At 53.0% G+C, this 17076-nt stretch overlaps 7 protein-coding genes across 7 annotated transcripts; 3 read left to right on the forward strand and 4 right to left on the reverse strand.

Annotated features, from left to right (window-relative positions):
* Positions 1-795: 795 nt before the first annotated feature.
* TRIVIDRAFT_70539 (uncharacterized protein) lies at positions 796-1963 on the reverse strand (the record flags this gene model as incomplete). Its single annotated transcript, XM_014105286.1, has 3 exons — positions 796-1215; positions 1276-1450; positions 1505-1963. Coding segments are annotated over 3 exons (1054 nt in total), but the record flags the coding sequence as incomplete, so codon positions are not given.
* Positions 1964-4394: 2431 nt separating this feature from the next.
* On the forward strand, positions 4395-6056 carry TRIVIDRAFT_52511 (uncharacterized protein; the record flags this gene model as incomplete). The annotated part of the gene is made up of 1 exon (XM_014105287.1): positions 4395-6056. One exon carries the CDS (start codon positions 4395-4397, stop codon positions 6054-6056), a length of 1662 nt encoding a protein of 553 aa, XP_013960762.1.
* A 420-nt stretch (positions 6057-6476) lies between these two features.
* Positions 6477-7564, forward strand: TRIVIDRAFT_59787 (uncharacterized protein; the record flags this gene model as incomplete). The annotated part of the gene is made up of 2 exons (XM_014105288.1): positions 6477-6657; positions 6732-7564. The coding sequence occupies 2 exons, from the start codon at positions 6477-6479 to the stop codon at positions 7562-7564; spliced, it is 1014 nt and encodes a 337-aa protein (XP_013960763.1).
* A 102-nt stretch (positions 7565-7666) lies between these two features.
* On the reverse strand, positions 7667-9257 carry TRIVIDRAFT_215310 (uncharacterized protein; the record flags this gene model as incomplete). Its single annotated transcript, XM_014105289.1, has 3 exons — positions 7667-8242; positions 8319-8465; positions 9187-9257. A coding segment is annotated over one exon (405 nt), but the record flags the coding sequence as incomplete, so codon positions are not given.
* Positions 7671-9256, reverse strand: TRIVIDRAFT_93183 (uncharacterized protein; the record flags this gene model as incomplete). Its single annotated transcript, XM_014105290.1, has 3 exons — positions 7671-8242; positions 8319-8465; positions 9187-9256. 2 exons carry the CDS (start codon positions 8434-8436, stop codon positions 8169-8171), a joined length of 192 nt encoding a protein of 63 aa, XP_013960765.1.
* A 4202-nt stretch (positions 9258-13459) lies between the features above and the next one.
* Positions 13460-15035, forward strand: TRIVIDRAFT_70542 (uncharacterized protein; the record flags this gene model as incomplete). Its single annotated transcript, XM_014105291.1, has 2 exons — positions 13460-13702; positions 14145-15035. The coding sequence occupies 2 exons, from the start codon at positions 13460-13462 to the stop codon at positions 15033-15035; spliced, it is 1134 nt and encodes a 377-aa protein (XP_013960766.1).
* Positions 15036-15265: 230 nt separating this feature from the next.
* TRIVIDRAFT_137532 (uncharacterized protein) lies at positions 15266-15784 on the reverse strand (the record flags this gene model as incomplete). The annotated part of the gene is made up of 1 exon (XM_014105292.1): positions 15266-15784. A coding segment is annotated over one exon (519 nt), but the record flags the coding sequence as incomplete, so codon positions are not given.
* Positions 15785-17076: the final 1292 nt, after the last annotated feature.

Here is a 17076-nt window from a genome sequence, read left to right on the forward strand (position 1 = left end):
TGCCTCCCCCCCCCGGTCAAGCAACTCGTCTACTCCCATTGCGCCAATTTTCGAAAGCACATTAGCCGCTCGTATAAATTACAAACCCCCGTCATGGATCTCCAAGCTCCGTCTCCATAAAGACGCGGCTCCAAAATGCCCTCGCATGCATATGCTATAGCCCTGCAGGGATGTGATGCCCTGCTGGTGCTAAGCGGCGGTTAATCGACGAATCAACACCACAGCCGCAGTGTGATGAAGTCCTCAAGGCGCATATCACATCACAACCGCACACGCAGCATGCGTCCATTTGAGAAAAACGCGCATAGGATCCAGCATTTCCGCGAGAAGCGACCTTCATTGCCGAGGAAGAGAGAGTTGTTCCTTATCCGCGACCTCCGGGAAAAGTGAGCTTGAGCTGCGGTAAGCGAACTAGGCGCGCCTTCATGTACAAGTCCCGATGCGTAAAGAGGCCCAGTAACGGCTCATCGTTCCTGGCTACCGCGTTCATCTCATAGGTTCGTTTGTGCTTTTACAGGGACTTTGGTCTCTTTCGACCCATAGATGGCACTTGAGGTGCAGGGCTAAATGGAGCTCATTCTGTCTCCATATACGAGAAAACTTTTCTTCAAGGTATCATTTTATTACTGCTTACTTGCTTGGGCAATCTGCAGTCTCGTTTATGCTGTCTACTACTTGGATATTCTGCTGGCCCTGGTCACCACAGTATGTCACTATCTACCAAGTCTGTCGGTGCTGCCCACCTCTCCGATCGCTCACTTAGTCTCTGTGCGCTCACGGTTCGGACCGATATTGGCGACAAGATAATCGGGCTCAGTGGCCTGTTTACTGGTCTCGGAGATGATGGTAAACCGTAGGAACCGTACGTAGGTGGGGGTTTAGCCTCTCGAAGCGGCCTTTGAGTGGAAGGAGAAAATTGTTGCCGAATGTTGGGATCGTAGCGATGATGGACAGCATGGCTAAATGATGTTTGTAGTGGTGGTAGAGGAAGGCCACGGCGCTTTCGGTGTCGAGGAGACGTCGAAGCCCATGATGGCCCAAAAGCGGCGCCTGGATGTGCAGTCGTTAAGAGGAGGCAGGCGAGGAATGGGATCAGTCCGTTCATGATCATGAAAGCGAGTTCGTTCTGGAATAGAGTGCCGTTCAAACCACCAATCATCTCGAAAATCCGATATATGGTTTGTCCAAAGAGAAGAACAGACGCTGCCTCCATACCTATGACACGTAAATATATATTTCAACCTGGCCCAAAAGAATGAAGTGAGCAGCACTTACAGCGAAGAAATCGGGAAAATCGTGTAGAATGATAGATATCCGCATATGTCGGATCCGGAGCTTCATCACTAAGAAACAAGCCGGTAGTGAAAGACACATACATGCCCATTATGGCAAGCAACAGGAGGGCTTGTGCACCCAGCCCTCCAGCAACTATATCGGCGCTCCTATCACGCTTCCCATCTCATTAGCTGGTAGCCTCGTCATAATCAAGGGGTCCAGTACATACGCTCACGCCTCCATATCCGTAGGCAACAAACACAGTACCAACTATGTCCAGTATAAGGCTCACGACGAAGAGACCACACAAGAAGGATGTGGTAAGAATGGATTGGCATCTGGCATGTCCCTGCCCATGAATGGCAAGTAGATGTGGCAATACACTCGACATGGCACCAGACATGAATGTTGGTCCTAGGATGTTCCCCAAGAGCGTAAGAGCAAAGTAACCTTGGTGATCCCGAGCTTCGTGCAAAAGAATTCTTCCAAGAAAGCCAAAGACTTCGCAAGATAATCCGGTTGCCATTAAGGCAGAAAATCCTGGGGTGCGGAAGCGGTATCCCAGGTAGAAGGTGGCGGGGGTCAAGAAGGCAAAGGCAGCGAGGAGGACGGCACTGCCTCCAAGATTGAGATCATTTGTAAAGAAGCCGTTCTCAGTAGGACATGTTGAGCCACAATTATTTGCCATGATGAAGAAGAATGGTCTGGTGTGGTCACATCGAATACTCTATGCCCATGGGAGGGAAATCTCCTGAATGGGGGAAAAGGCTGGGCAACCTGTGTTTATTAAATAGTGAATACATGTTGGCAGCAGATGCCTGGGAGGCGGGTTGTGGATCGGGCGATTGCAGCCCGGCGGAGTAGCCCCAATGCCATTCCGCTTGATAGAAGGTCTATAAGTTGTGGCTTGCCTGCAGTGTTACTCGAACAGGGGACATGATGGCTTCCACTCCACCGTCTAGTCTAGTTCGAGGGCGGAAGAGCATCTCGAGAGCAAGATGGGGGCCCAGTGTCAGAGCCCGTTCAGGTAAACTGCCGAGCCATGCGATACCACCAAGGCAATTTGCTGTTGGTCACCATCCATGTACTACACTAACCGATTTGCCCTTGAGCTTTGGGTTAGGATGTACCAGCAGAACTGTACAGATCAAGCGACAACCCATGTAGCAGAAAGGCGAGAGCACCAGATCCGGCAGTCTGGTTCGGCCGTGGCCCCTGATGACAAGGAAACTGGCGTCGGGCCAGTCATGGGGGCCAAATCTGCCTGCCAACAGCTAACCACTGGTCAAAAGCCGTGAGGCATGCACACCATCTCTAAAAGAGCGTAGGAGTGTGACGTTGACCATGTTCGCCTGTACGAGCTGCATGCATATACAACTTCCTGATTGCGACTGGCGACTTACCAGCCCGTTGCCTGTTGATAGGCTTTCCGTCATGTGATCCTGGGGGAGGAGAATATTCAATAGCTGCTTTGAGCGTATCTCCAGGCCATCTTACATGTTCTGTACTCGAGTGGTTGGGCCACATCAAAAAGGGTACAACCATGAATCCTTCTGAACGCGGGGCTATCAGAATCAGGACCGTGAAGGATGTCCTAGATCATAAATCAGTGGTAGTTAGAGAAGAGCCCCCATTGCCTTGTCCAAGGCACAGCCCGGTGATTCAACAATCCAGCTTGTCAGGACGTTGCAGCGAGAAGCGGGCGACAACCAACAGCGGATCCACAGCACACGAACGAGGAGCAAGGCTGTTGGAGAATCTGGACTCTGAAAATGGCGCCATGACCGAGGTGAAATATGCAGCTCGAGTGTTGGAACCAACAACTGCAACGGCTCGACCCCTGTCTTTTCACTCTAGCGGCACTAGAGCAAAGCGGGCGATGCAGCTCCAGGGACTGTCATGTTAGCAGTGATTACATCAAATGTATTTGCCACAATGTCAGAAGCTACTAGCCCACTTACTAGGTTCGTGAAGTTAATCCAACAGCCGTTTCTACTAATAGGTACGTGTAGGTATTCATCACTCAGGCTCCAATGCTGCCGTGTTGCAGGGCCTGAAGTGAAAAGAGGCGAGGAGGGCAAGTCAGGCGACAAGAGGGCAGTGTGTGGTGTTGCAGCGAGTCCAGCCTCAATGCAACTGCAACGACGGCTAGCTGCCCCTGTTATTCCACCTGGCTGCCGATTATGTTGCCCGGCAATGCAAGCTGCTGATTGGTCATGGGTGGTCGTTTCGGGTGAGCGATGGGATGCAGGGCGAAGATCAAGATGATTTTCTGGTACCCTGGCTAACATACGATGACCAAGGGAAGTGTGCGTGTTCTCTTGGGTGTTTTTAGGTTCCATTGGTAAGTGTAAGTGCTAATAGCTAGAATATAGGGGCGACTATAGAAGGCCCCAGCTTCGATGTCGACGATAATATGCGGGTACCTCATCCAGCATCTAGCGTTAACCTGAACCATGCCTAGATATATACAGATTTAGATAAAGAAAGTGCGTACCCTTGGTAGCAAGAATTATAATTATATCACCCACAATATATTCCAAACCATCTTACCGAAGGGGCTCCAATCAATGCCCATTTCATGCGCTTCTGACATGACCCTCAAATAGTGTCGGATCCGGCGGGCTTTGCGCCTCAGCACTTCGTCAGCGCCTCGCGGCAAGCCACACTGCAGGCGGTGGATCGGCCAGTTGTAGTCTAGGCGGCAGATTGACAATGACATCAATCCAATCGCCGAACCTCCCCCAATTCCACACCCACGAGCTCGAGGCTGCGCCCCCATCGCCAAATGACTTGACGCGTGTGCTCGCCTTCAGCTCTCGACTGCGCTCCCTATTTGTGTCTCAATCAACCTCGTCCTGGCCCGCGTGATTTCGCTGCCGCAGCCTCGCAAGCAATGACAGCGTGCCGGATTGGGCTTTGTTCTGATCAATTGCCGAGCCTGCTGCCAAGGGGTCAAAAGCCCTTTGTCTCCCCATACCCAACTGCGGAGACCTAACAAACAAAGCCCTTTGTTTTTTTTCCTTTCCTTTTTCCCCATTCGTTTTTCTTCTTCTCTCATTTTCCCTTCCTTTCCTTGTCATTGTAACCATAGCCGCGCAAGCAGCCCGTCGTTGATCATGTCCATCAAAATTGCGCTGGATAACCAGCCCGAGTTCTACACAAACCTCGACGTCGTCTCAGGCAAGGTATTTCTGACTTTGCCCAAAAGCGAGCAGATTGGCAGCATTGTCGTCAAACTTGAAGGAGAGTCCGGCACAGCTCTACAGGTCCCAAGAAACTACGGCTACGAACCGGCCACAGCTCGAGCTGGTCCGCCACCGGGGCCTCCGGGCAGCATCGTGGGCGAAAACCACAAGATCCTGTACAAACTAGTAAAGGTTTTCCCAACCGATTACTACGAAAGCTCATCCAGTCCGTATGGATCGTATCCCCTCGAACCCGGCCAGCACCAGTTCCCCTTCACGTTCAAGCTGCCCATCAACAATGCCTGCAGTAATCCCGAAGCTATGGCCAGGATTGGCGGCCTAGGTGGTGTTGGAGGCTATGGATCAGGCGGCGGCCTCTTTGGGCTGGGCGGAGTCCGTGTCATGGACGGTTCGAAGCAGCTGTTTCTGCGACATGTTACCGCGACTCTTCCTCCATCCCTGACGGGCTTTCCTATGCAAGCAGAGATTCGATACTATATCAAGGTCACAATTCAGCGGCCTGGACTCCTAAAGGAAAACTGGCGCTACCACATCGGATTCAAATTTCTACCCATCGAACCGCCGCGACCCCCCATCACTGGTCAGGAAGCTTTTGCTCGACGGCCGTTTTCCTTTACGCCAAGGATCAAGGGACAAAAGAAGAAGAGCTCGCTATTCAGCAGCAAAAAGGCCAATGAAGCTTTGGCCGCTGCTGAAGGTGATTCTCCCACGCCACCATCAGTAGAGATTTCAGCCCGTCTGCCACATCCTTCAATTCTCACGTGCAATAAGCCTGTTCCCCTCCGGCTCATCGCAAAGAAGCTCGTAGACAGCAGTGAACAAGTCCACCTAATATCGCTCCAGATGGACCTGATTGGCGTGACGGAAATTCGTGCGCATGGACTGTTCCATCAAAAAGTCAACCGCTGGGTTGTCGTCTCCTACACAGACATCAACATCCCAGTATGCGCTCCGGGGGATGAAGTTGGCAAAGAAGTAACGCTTCCAGACGATCTCTGGAGAAGCAGGCCGCTTCCCAACACCGTTGCTCCTTCTTTCAACACTTGCAACCTTACTCGAAAATACGAAATAGAACTCAAGATAGGTGTGAGCTGGGGTGATCCAAAGGCGGGCTCCATGACGAGAGACGCCTTTTCGCTGCCCCAGACCATCTTTCTACCTCTTCATTTCGCAAACGTCGAAGTCTTTTCTGGCATCACACCTCCTCCTGAGCTTTTGAAAGCTGCTCGAAATACACGACCGGGTGAAGTAACCATGTCTCGACCTCCTCGTCTACCTCCCCGGCTTCCTGTTTCCGAGGCCAACGGTCCCAACGCCGCTGCCAGACCTCCTCAACGACGGCCGAGCCAGCCGAGCCAGCCATCTATGCCCCCCCGACCTCCTCAAGATCCTCTATACCCTCCACAACTACCACCTGGCGACATTCCGGCTTACGAGGACGTACCACCACCAAGCTATGACGAAGCCATGGCAGAGAACTTATCAGGGCCGTTTGACGGCTTGCGGCCCCGACCAGCTTATAGCGGCGTAACAAATGAGAATGCGCCTAGTCAGATGCCAGAAAAGAGCTAGCCTTTTCTTTGTATGTTTGGTTATTGCATAGGAGAAAATACGGATGGGGTCGGGCGAGAAGGGTGGGATGGTGTTACAAAAGGGATTGGGCAAAATAGATGGTGGATTCTAATGCGCACAAAATACGGTCGGTCCATGTACATAGATACCTATATTGAAAAATGAGCAAGCATATAATTTGGCATTGAATAGAGCGGTATGATTAAGTAATTAAGCCATCAAAGCGTTTTGCGACATTGATATCAAGTTTCTATCGCTGCAGTGACGTCAGCAGGCGTCTAAACACTAGGTACACAGCACTTCTTAACATCAAGCTGTGCTACAACATCACTCCGTCTCCCTACACCGTTGCAAAAAAATACTCACCTCACCTCACCTTTCCCTACACAAGAGTATGCTGTAGCCAAACCTCAAAGAGCCATGAAGCAATGGCGTCATTGGCGTCGCTCTCGTCTTCGGGTCTCCTTGCCGAACCTACGGTCTTCTCCGTCCCGAGTCTTGAGCACAGCAAGGCCGCTCCTCAGCTCTGGTCACGATCCTCGCATTCGCGATCTTGGGCGGCGTATACACGATGACTATGCTACTATCCGCGAGACTTACGGTACGCCTCCCTCTCTCCCTCTCGTGCTTTGAGCAGGGACCAACTTTATCTAACGTCTTGAGCAAAAACTTCAGCAACGCCAAAGTACCCCATAGTTCTGGCTCACGGCCTATTCGGCTTCTCCGAGCTCAGGGTCTCGCCTCTTCTCCCAACCATCGAATACTGGAACGGCATCAAGCAAGCCCTCACAGCGAACAACTGCACCGTCATCACCGCCTCCGTCCCACCATCCGGCTCAATCGAGGAGCGCGCCGCCAAGCTCGCCGCCGACATCCTCGCGCAAACCACAGCCTCCCTCTCCAGCGCCCACGATGGCCAGCCGCCCGCCGTCAACATCATCGCCCACAGCATGGGCGGCCTGGACGCGCGCTACATGATCTCCCTGCTGCGCCCGTCCGGCATCAGGATCGCGTCGCTCGTCACCATTGCCACGCCGCATCGCGGGAGCGCCTTTGCGGACTACCTGGTCGAGCGCGGCGCCGGGCCGCTCCACCTGCCGCGGCTGTACGGCGTGATCCGGCGCGCTGGCCTGGGGACCTCTGCGTTTGGGCAGCTGACGACGCGGTACATGCGGGACGAATTCAACCCGCGGGTGCGCGACGACGAGGCTGTGAGGTACTTTTCGTACGGCGCGGCCATCGACGAGCCGTCGCTGTTGGGGGCCTTTCGGCTGCCGCACAATGTCGTGGACAGGAGGGAGGGCGAGAATGACGGGCTAGTCAGCGTCGAGAGCAGTCGCTGGGGGATGTACAAGGGGACACTGATGGGAGTAAGTCACTTGGATCTCATCAATTGGTCGAATCGTGCGCGGTGGACGGTGCGTGAGTGGATGGGCATGAGGAGGACGTTCAATGCTGTAGCGTTTTACCTAGACGTGGTTGACATGTTAGCCAAGGAGGGCTTGTGAAGGGGGGGTTGTCGTCTGATATATGTAACATTAGCCATCGGTATTATAGACCGGGAGGGATTCACTAGACAAAAGTTGCGCGCGCAAGACAGGAGAGTAGTTGTTTGAACAATAGGAAAAGCTTTATATAATTTATAATATGGTTTAATAAAACTAGATTGTTGTATGAGGTATCAGGAGTATTAGAATATAGAGAACATAGCATCCTGTGGCCACGAGCACGAGCGCGCCTTTCCATAAATCTCCGACACCAATAACGCTCCTCACACGACCCATCGAGCGGCGGTGAGTGAGAGTGTGTGCGCGACGTGAGCCAGTATGCATGCGTATATGTACATGGCCATGCGAGCTCCAATACATCGCGCATGTGTGTTGACAAAAGCTTGACGACGAGATGACGACTGGTTGGTGTTGGCTCGTGGCCAGGTGAAAACATTATCCTTTGGGCGGCTGCGTGACGCGACGTGTCGCTGTTTATAACCACGCTTGAAATGTCGCGCAACACCATTTCGCCGTTTTAACAATCACGGTCCATTACTGCGTCCCCTCTCCCGTTCAACATCCCCTAGTCCAACCCCCTCTTCCCCAAGCCTCAGGTCGTCGCCTAGATCTGAGACTTGGATGCCCGTCTCTTGGCGCACTGCTTGTGGATGAACAGACCAATGAGACCAACAGCAACTAGAATTGGGACAGCCATGTTAGAGAAATGTCATGTTGGACCAGTCATGCTATACCATGTTGAGATTGTACTTACCGACGAAGACGATGCAGAAGACGACAATGACACCGGGCTCTCTGGCGGCCCAGTTCTTGCGCTTGACCAACTCGCTCACGGCGCGAGTGGCAATGAGTTGCTTGCTGATGGCGGCCATTGTGTCTTGAGCGGAGAGTTTGGATTTGTCTACAGAAGGAAGTCGAGTTAGTCTCAGGGTGTCTCAAAGCCTTTATATAGATGATGTCTCAATTGATGAAAGCGTGTTATCCGGGGCAAGGCGCCAGGCGCCAGGGGGCCCTGAGAGAGAAAGCGGTAAAGGCACAGGGGCAAAGGGATATTGTGGAAACCACATCAAATGCCTCAAAAAATACGCAGTTCCAATTGATGCCATTGAATCCCAGTAAGAATCATCGCGAGCCGAGCCCGACGCGACGATTTTAAGCTTCGCCCGGTTGCCGGTTGCACAGGATGCGGTACCCCCGGATGAAGCTTAAAATTTGCGACAGCTGAGACAGCGCTCGGCTTGGCGACGACGTGAGATGATCCGGCATCTGGGGGAAAAGGCATTCGAGCGCATTCCGCGGATTGGTTTGGAGAGTGCAATTGTGTAATCGGATGAGGGAGGGAAAGCGAATTGGGAGCGGGTTACCTCTTGGGTTGAAGGCGTGAGGAAGAGAGAGGATGAAGGCAAAAGTCTGGAAAAGGTCGCGTAAGTGGATTGCGCTGAGGTTTTGTTTCACGGCAGCTCTGGAGAAGAACCAGCCGGTAGGGGCAAAAAGCGGGGCGCGCACGTCACGGACCACTCGCTGGGCGAACTGGGAAAAAAGATGGCGAGGCGAGGCGAGAGAAAAAAAAAGCGAGGCCAGGCCCAGGGACTGGAATTGGGGTAAAAAAAGAGCGCTCTGACCTTTTTTTTGCTTGTCTTGTTGTAACTATGGGTTGGCGAGGTGCAAAAGACGGGGGTTTTTAGCCGGATTGTCGATTGACGATTGGCGAAGCGGCGCGGAAATTGCTGAGACGGAAACGAACCAAGGCGACGAGAGGGTTGGAAGAGAAGAGAAGAGAGGAATCAAGAAAACCGAGAGCAAGAAAGAAAAAAAAATCGAGCGGGAAAGTCGAAGCAGAAAAAGGATTCCGGGCTGGGCCGGGGGGCGTGTGTCAATGGGCAAAATGGTCACGGCATGGCCATCGCGACATTTCGAGTCGAGGCGTGTCACGGCCATTGTCTGGAGCGAAAAGGGACGGTACTCGCTTCCCGCGGCGAGCTGTGCGCGAACAGGCTTGTACAGGTACACAGGTACAGCTGCTCCGTAGTTTTCTGATCGGAACACGGCATGCGCTGGACCCTGGCCGCTTTAGCGCCTCGGCCGGTACGTGCGGCGGTTCTTGGTCGCCAAGGTTTTCATCTTTGCAGTCCTCTTTTTTTTTTTTTTTTTTTTTTCCTTGAGTCGAGGTCGTTTTTTCCCTTTTCCTCTTAGCTCTTCCACTCTCTCTCACTCTATCCGTTATTCCCTCTCCCAGCCTTCGCCCAGGTTACCCGGGCGCCCCATGTGGGGAACTGGGACGGCGGCCACAGTAAGTGCAGTGGGTTCAAGTCTCTTTTTTTTCGCCTGCGCGAATTTTGCATCGCCGGCGCCTGTCCCTGTAAAAGCTAAGCACGAGTACCGTGAACCTTGATACTCCAAGTAGACCCCCCCGACCGAAAGTCGACATCTCCGTGAGAGCCATTTGCACGTATCTCTACTTGTACTTGTACTCTTTTCGCCTGCACGATCACGGACCACGAAGCGGCAGGAGCGCCTGCGCTGCAGTCTTCAGCGGCATTGACATCTGCCAGCCGTGTGACGCACCGGCCAGGAGGCAATCCGCTGTCGTGGTCATGCTTCTCCGTCCGAGATGTACAAGTACGAGTACTTGTACAGGCCGTGCTGCTGCAAGTACCCCGTACTTATCCCGGCCAGCCATCCATAATAACGGGGCACACCTCTCTCTCACGCCGGCCTTGCGCGCGTATCAAGATGCGTGGGTGGCTTGATTGAGTGATATTCTGGAAACCGGCGATTGGCAATTAGCTAGGAGCGGCAGCTCCTCCAAGAATTCCAGGTGCGACACTACCTACACTACCAGTAAGCCGCGGCTTCGGCTGCAACGGATATCGCTGCGTTCGTTCAATCAGAAGGCGACAATAATGCCTAGCTGCGGTACCATCACCGTAGTGCCGTCCTGACTTATGCTCCAGTCCTTCTGCGTGTACATCATCCGGCGCCGGCTGCCTTGACCGAAATATGCCGCTGCCAATTTTTTTTTTTAAATTTTCTTTCTCTATGCTTTGTTTTTTATCAAGCACGCCTAGCTTAGCAACTAAATGCTAGCTGAGGACGTAGCATTGTTCTCGTCGCTGGTATTATCTGTCACACCATGAAAGCATTCAAAGTGGAAGGATATTATTTGTGGCTCTCCATATCGGTACATAATACCCCATATAGACCCTTTCATTATTACCAAGATAACCACAAGATGCGTGCTTCTTTGTACTCCCGTACTTCTCTTACCGATCCTGTCAGCTGCCTGTAACGGCATCCCACGTATGGGGACGGGTTCCATGCACTGACAGCCAGCAGCAAGGCGCGGCCCTACTATCTCGCCGGCCGGTGAAGAGCAGATAACAAGAGTCAGTCGGCCATACGAATACACACAGCACTACTTTGCGTGTACGAGCCGCTACACGGGTCCTGCCATTCAATTGGGCATCGACCAAAGTCACAGCAGCAACACAAACAGGTAATGCGCAGGTACTCGGCACTGACGTCTGCGAGTCGGCATAGCAAGACGCCCCCAGTCATTCCCATCCATCCATCAGCGTCATTCCTCGTTGTCGCCGTCGCCGCTCACATCCAATTCCAAGCACCAACACACCGCCAGCGGCGGCAAACGGCAGAGCATATCCAGCCAAACCCAGCCTAGCCCGCAGCCGCAAATCCTGTTCAGCAAGTGACAACCAACTCTGCCCTTTTCTGTTTCCGGCCACCGCATCCAGCGAGCGTCTGGCTGCTCCACCCATCGCTGTCGCGACCCGGCAAGCCCGACAACGCAAACTCCCCCGGCAGAAAAATAAAAGCCGCTCCGTGGACTCCGGACAAAGCTCGCTGTCGGCGGGGCCGGCAAAAGCTCGGGAGTCGACGCCCTTCCTATTTCGGCCTGTTCCCTCGACTCAGTTCGCTGTAAGAGGGAAATAAGACAAAAAGAAAAGAAAAAATGAACTATGGAAGCCAAGAAAAAAAAAGTGCGAAAAAGCGATTCCGCCGCCGATTCCTTTCGCCCCAGCGGGCGATCCCCACGCACCCCCTTGCAATGATCAGCTACGCACTGATTGGACATGTCGTGTGCTTCTAGATTGTCTGCTGGCGTCGCCCTTTCGCGTCAAAACGGGGGAACTGGCGCTGCACTCGGCCAATGACCTCATGCTGCTTCTGGTACCCCGGCCTTGGCACCGAGCACCACAAGTAGCGGCATCATTAGCCTGTACCGTACATGTACGAGCTGCAGCTTCTCCGTAGCAAGTCGGTACGAAGTTTGTGGTTCTCCGTACTTGAGGCTACTAAACTTCAATGCAGTCTCCATCGCATTGGGTCGCCTCATATTAAACACCAGTCAGGTCGCGCATCTGGAGCCTTTGGCCGTCGAAATCGGGCATAGACTCTTGCCATGCGTCCTCCATCGCCGTACATGTACTCCAGCTAGACCCCGTCAGATGGACCTCTAGAAGCCAACCTTAATCGAATCCGCCCCCTTCCAAAAGGATTCAAGAAACGAGAGAGAGGCAAAAAGGCCTTGTCCTCTCGGAGAAGCACCGCAAATCCCCCAGGCGGTCAGCCCTTCTCCACGACTTCTAGACTTTTTCATTCACCGCGGGCGGGTATCGTGGAGAAGACCGGATATCGATTTCCGCGCATCGGAGAAAACTGATGCAGGTACTTCGTCCGCGCTGCTGCTAGCACCTGGTACTAGTACTTGTTATTGCTGCGTCTTTTCCATGGACCGCGCCAAATCCGGTACAGTCGGTTCCTCCGGTAATGAGCTCTCCTGCCTAAAAGTACGGGGCCGATGTTTAATAATAATTGGGTGGCCCAGCTGGAGAGCGATTTTTGGGCCTGATATCTCGGTGGAATTCCGTTTGATATGACAATTTGAAGGACGTCTTATTTTTGGCTCTGCTGAGTTGGCGAATGGTACTAATAAGCTGACGAGAAGCATTGCATCTTGCCCTCTTGGCCCCCCCTTTCTCGGTTGCTCATTTTGAGAAGCTGTTATCAGGATCTAGGCCTGCGAGTTCAGACGACCCCTTTGCGACATTTCTGCCGTCGAGATGCAGACGCAACTCTGCAGTTGCATTCCATTCCCTCGCTGCCCAAACCGAACGGTTCCGTCTTACAAGTCACGTGATACGACATTATCGCGCGGCCCTGTCAGCTGCGCCCTGTTCCGAGCTGTCTTCAGCCGATGATACGCAGCTGGGTGCCTTGGACAGGGAATAATACCTCATGAAATAAGGCGTACGAGTACAGCGCATCGAAGCCTGCGGCAACGGCGCGAGAATGGCTCGGAAATTTAATACAGGCTGATTCGATCCCTTGGAATGGCCTGGGACAAGCTTCAGCTAATGGCCCGTACCGATGCTATAAGTGCTGGGTGCTAAGCTCGCGGGAGACCGACGCTCATGCGACACGACACAAGCTCCCCTCCCTGGAAGTCGTCAAAGCCGGGCTTTTCGTCGTCCAGCCCAGAACGCGCATCTAGAGAGGACCAGTAGATTTTTGACATGTCTTACCCATCTGTTTCTGTGTCACCCATCAAAAAAAGCTCTCCAATAGACGCGCGGAGATGCGTGATGCCGTCCCGGAGATGCACCACGTGAGTGAGACAGCTATCGATCCGCCGACGTAATGCATCCACGTGAGTCCGCTCTTGGACGCCCAAGCCAGCTCTCCAAGGTTGAACTCTACGATGTTTAAAACAAACCTTCAAAAAAAGCCTACAAAACATGCATATTGGTGTCCTGCATTGAGGAAACCAAAATCTTCAGTATATGGCTTCTCTGCCCTAGTGATTCCGCCCTAATATCGTATTATCCCCCTCCATCAAAGTCGGCTGAGCCCGTCGCCTCCATCGTCATCCCGAACATGGCGAGTGCCTGGCTGGCCCGCGTGCGGCGCCTCAACGCCCATAACCTGACGACATTTCGAGATGCGCCCCTGGCCGAGATATCCGGCTCTCTGGGCGATTTGGGCACCCTGCTTCCCCTGATGATCGCCCTCGCGGCCAAGGGGTACATCGACCTAGGCTCGACGCTCGTCTTTTCCGGCGCCTTCAACGTCCTCACCGGCGTCATCTTTGGCATCCCCTTGCCCGTGCAGCCCATGAAGGTATGTGATATCCAACTATTACAGTAGCTTGCTGTACTCGTACGAATGTGTATGTTGTGTGGAGCACTTTTTGCCCCCTATCTTTTGACCTCGGTACTTTGTAACGATACGATATGTACTCCTTATACATACATACATACATACATACATACCTCACATACATGGCCTTCGTCTTATCTGCTCAAAGAGACCAGTTGCTAATCCTCTTCCCGCCTCATGCGGGAGCTAGGCCATCGCCGCGGCCGCCATCTCGGCGCGCGAGAATCCGTCCATGGGCGTCGTCGTCGCGGCTGGGCAATGGGTCGGCGCAGCAGTGCTCATCATGAGCGTGACGGGGCTGTTGCGAGCTGCTGTGGCCGTGGTGCCCATCCCCGTGGTCAAGGGGATCCAGCTCGGGGCGGGCCTCTCTCTCATCATCGGCGCTGGCTCGTCGCTGCTGCAGCCCCTTGACTGGATCTATCCCGTGTTGGACAACCGCATCTGGGCATTGGTGGCATTCCTCGTTCTCGTTTTTACGCAGAACATGCCTCGCTTCCCTTACGCCCTGAGCTTCTTCGTTCTGGCTCTTGTGTTGGCCCTTATCCAGGTGCTCACCTCCCACCAAAGCTTACCTTGGTTCCAGGTGTGGCACCCGCACTTTGTGCTTCCCTCCTGGGTTGGCAACGGAGATGCTCCAGCCTTGTGGATGGCCATAGGGCAGCTTCCCTTGACGACTCTCAACTCCATCATCGCGGTGAGTGCGCTGGCTGCTGACCTGCTCCCGGACCTGCCAACTCCGTCCGTCACCTCCATAGGCCTGAGTGTGGCGCTCATGAACCTCACCGGCACGTGGTTTGGAGCCATGCCAGTCTGTCACGGTGCTGGAGGGCTGGCTGCCCAGTTTCGCTTCGGCGCACGCAGCGGAGCCAGCGTGATCCTGTTGGGCCTCTTGAAGATCTTTCTGGGGCTGTTGTTTGGAAAGACGCTTGTCAATCTGTTGACGCAATATCCAAAGAGCTTACTGGGCGTCATGGTGGTGGCTGCTGGGTTGGAGCTGGCCAAGGTTGGTCACACCTTGAACCAAGGTGCTCCTGATCTCTGGCATGTGTCTGCTAGTCAAGGGGACCACGCTGCAGGCTTGAGGCAGCATCGACATCTCTCGGACGAAGAACGCCTCGAGAGATGGACAGTCATGCTGGTAACGACGGCCGGTCTCCTCGCATTCAGGAATGATGCGGTTGGCTTCTTGGCCGGCATGCTCTGCCACAGCTCATACAGGCTCTCAGAGCGGTTTATGGGCTGGAAAAGCCGTCGGTCGATCATCTCAAGCGAGCGGGCGCCATTATTACGATGAAGCCGGTATAAACGGGAACTGGGAAAGGGCTGTCTAAATTGAGTAATTAATTAATGATTAATGTCTATCACATCCCGTCCTATCCTGTCCCATCCCAAATTTCATATCTCATCCTTCGCCAGCGAAGTATATTCTCCATTCAGATTCCAATCGTCATTTGGTATAAAGGATCATGTTGGCTTATCCTGGAACAGCTGTTTTGAAAACCTGTGCCCCGGCCAGCCTTTGTAGTGTTCTTCATGACTTTCTTTGACCTTGTTCAAGAGAGCCAGCCGGCAAAAGAGGAAAAGTCCGCCACACACAAAGAGTGAACCTCCTTCAGCAATGGCAGTAATCCGGGCCGTGATGCTCCATGTGCCGTGTTGTTGAGTGTACACGCCAATGAGTGTTGACACCAATCCAGCCAGGGAGTTGGTCATACCCGGCAGGAATAGCTTGTTCACGATCCAGACGTAGTTTTTCGCGTGGAGGATGGTAAGGGTGAGCATGCCGATGGCGGAGATGCCACACATTACGGCGGCAATGACAAGGAGCGGTACATTTTTGATGCTCTTTACCAGGAGCTTGGCGGCTTGGTCTGAAAATGTGTGATCGTCATCGCCCTGCTTCGCAACCGAGTTTTGGAGACTGGTGAATGTTCCGGGGAAAACAAGGAATCCTGCCAGCAGGAGCCAGACGAATACGGAGGCGAGAATGTTGTGCAGCAAAGGAATGTCATCTTGCTGGAGGAGCATCTGGACATAACGAGAGTGCTCGGAGTTGGCATGCTTGAGGCTGGGTTTCTGGGTGTTGGAGGTTTGGGAGCTGGAGTTCTGGAGATGAAAGGGCCGGGGATATCGACCCGGGCGGTGGATCTGAATCTCAAATCTCGGCATCTTGATTTCTTGTTTCGGGTTCTGGGTTATAGAGAATGAATGTGGAGTTGATAAAAGAAAGGCAACACCAGTACCGCTACAGAAAGAAAGGGGGAAATGGAAAGGAAAGCAAACACCACACTGCAGAACCAGCCGGCGGCAAGGCCTCGAATTTATGATATGCCTACCCTCGAGTACAAACGGAGGCCTGGCCAAGCCTCACCTTATGTTCACTTTTGTGTTGGGGCATTTCACGGCGCCATTGGCAATCAGCGATTCACATTTGCAACAGTGTTCAGCCCCTTGTTCGTGGCGCCAACTCTATCATGTCTGAGGGCGTATCTTCAATGTTGTGTTACTGCATAGCACGAGTCTTTGAGTGGATGTGGTGATGCCAATGCTGTTACAGTAGCCGCTCGTGAACCACTTTTAGCAACTGAGGTGGGTGAGACAGCGAATCAGACGGCGAGATTAAAATAGCCGGCCAATAGATGGACGGCCAGATTTTTCTGAGGAGCGAGGGACAAGAGGCGGAAAGCTTGAACAAGTGAGTTTGAACTGACGGAGCTGCAAGAATACCTAACAATATGAGCCGTGTACTGCCTGTTGATCTCATTGTTCAACCAGGTACCTGTGGCTGTTCGAATGTCACAAGGGCCGAGCAAACAGGTACCGCCGAGGCAGGTACAAGCAGCAGCACTAAAACGGATAGCTCGGAGAAGTGTCAGGCATGTACCGCCGCAGCAAGTACATTTGCCGTGCATTAGATCGGGCATCGTCATTCATTTTGCATGCGACTACCCTCAAGGTACGAAGTCAACGGATGGGCAAAGTATTATAGTACCTTAGTATTAAGATACTTAGATAAGCATATTCCCTTTCGTCATCCATGACTCGGCATTTTATTCTTCTTGAGAACGGGATGGAAAGAACACGATGATGCATCTTGAAGAATGTGCTGGAGTACCTTCATATACATTTGAAGCAACATATCTGCTCATTCTCTTGCAGGTGCGGTGGTGATACAGCCTGCCAAAACTACCCTCTTGGATGCGCACCGCTAGAATGAGTCATCAGCTGTGCCTAAAAACCAAACCAAATCAAATCGAACCAAAACAAAACAAAACAACGGCAGGATCAACGGCCCAACTGGAACCACCTAATCCTGCTGCGGACGCAGCAAACAA

The sequence above is a fragment of the Trichoderma virens genome (genome assembly GCF_000170995.1).
Source record: "Trichoderma virens Gv29-8 chromosome Unknown TRIVIscaffold_2, whole genome shotgun sequence".
NCBI classification, from domain to species: Eukaryota; Fungi; Ascomycota; class Sordariomycetes; order Hypocreales; family Hypocreaceae; genus Trichoderma; species Trichoderma virens.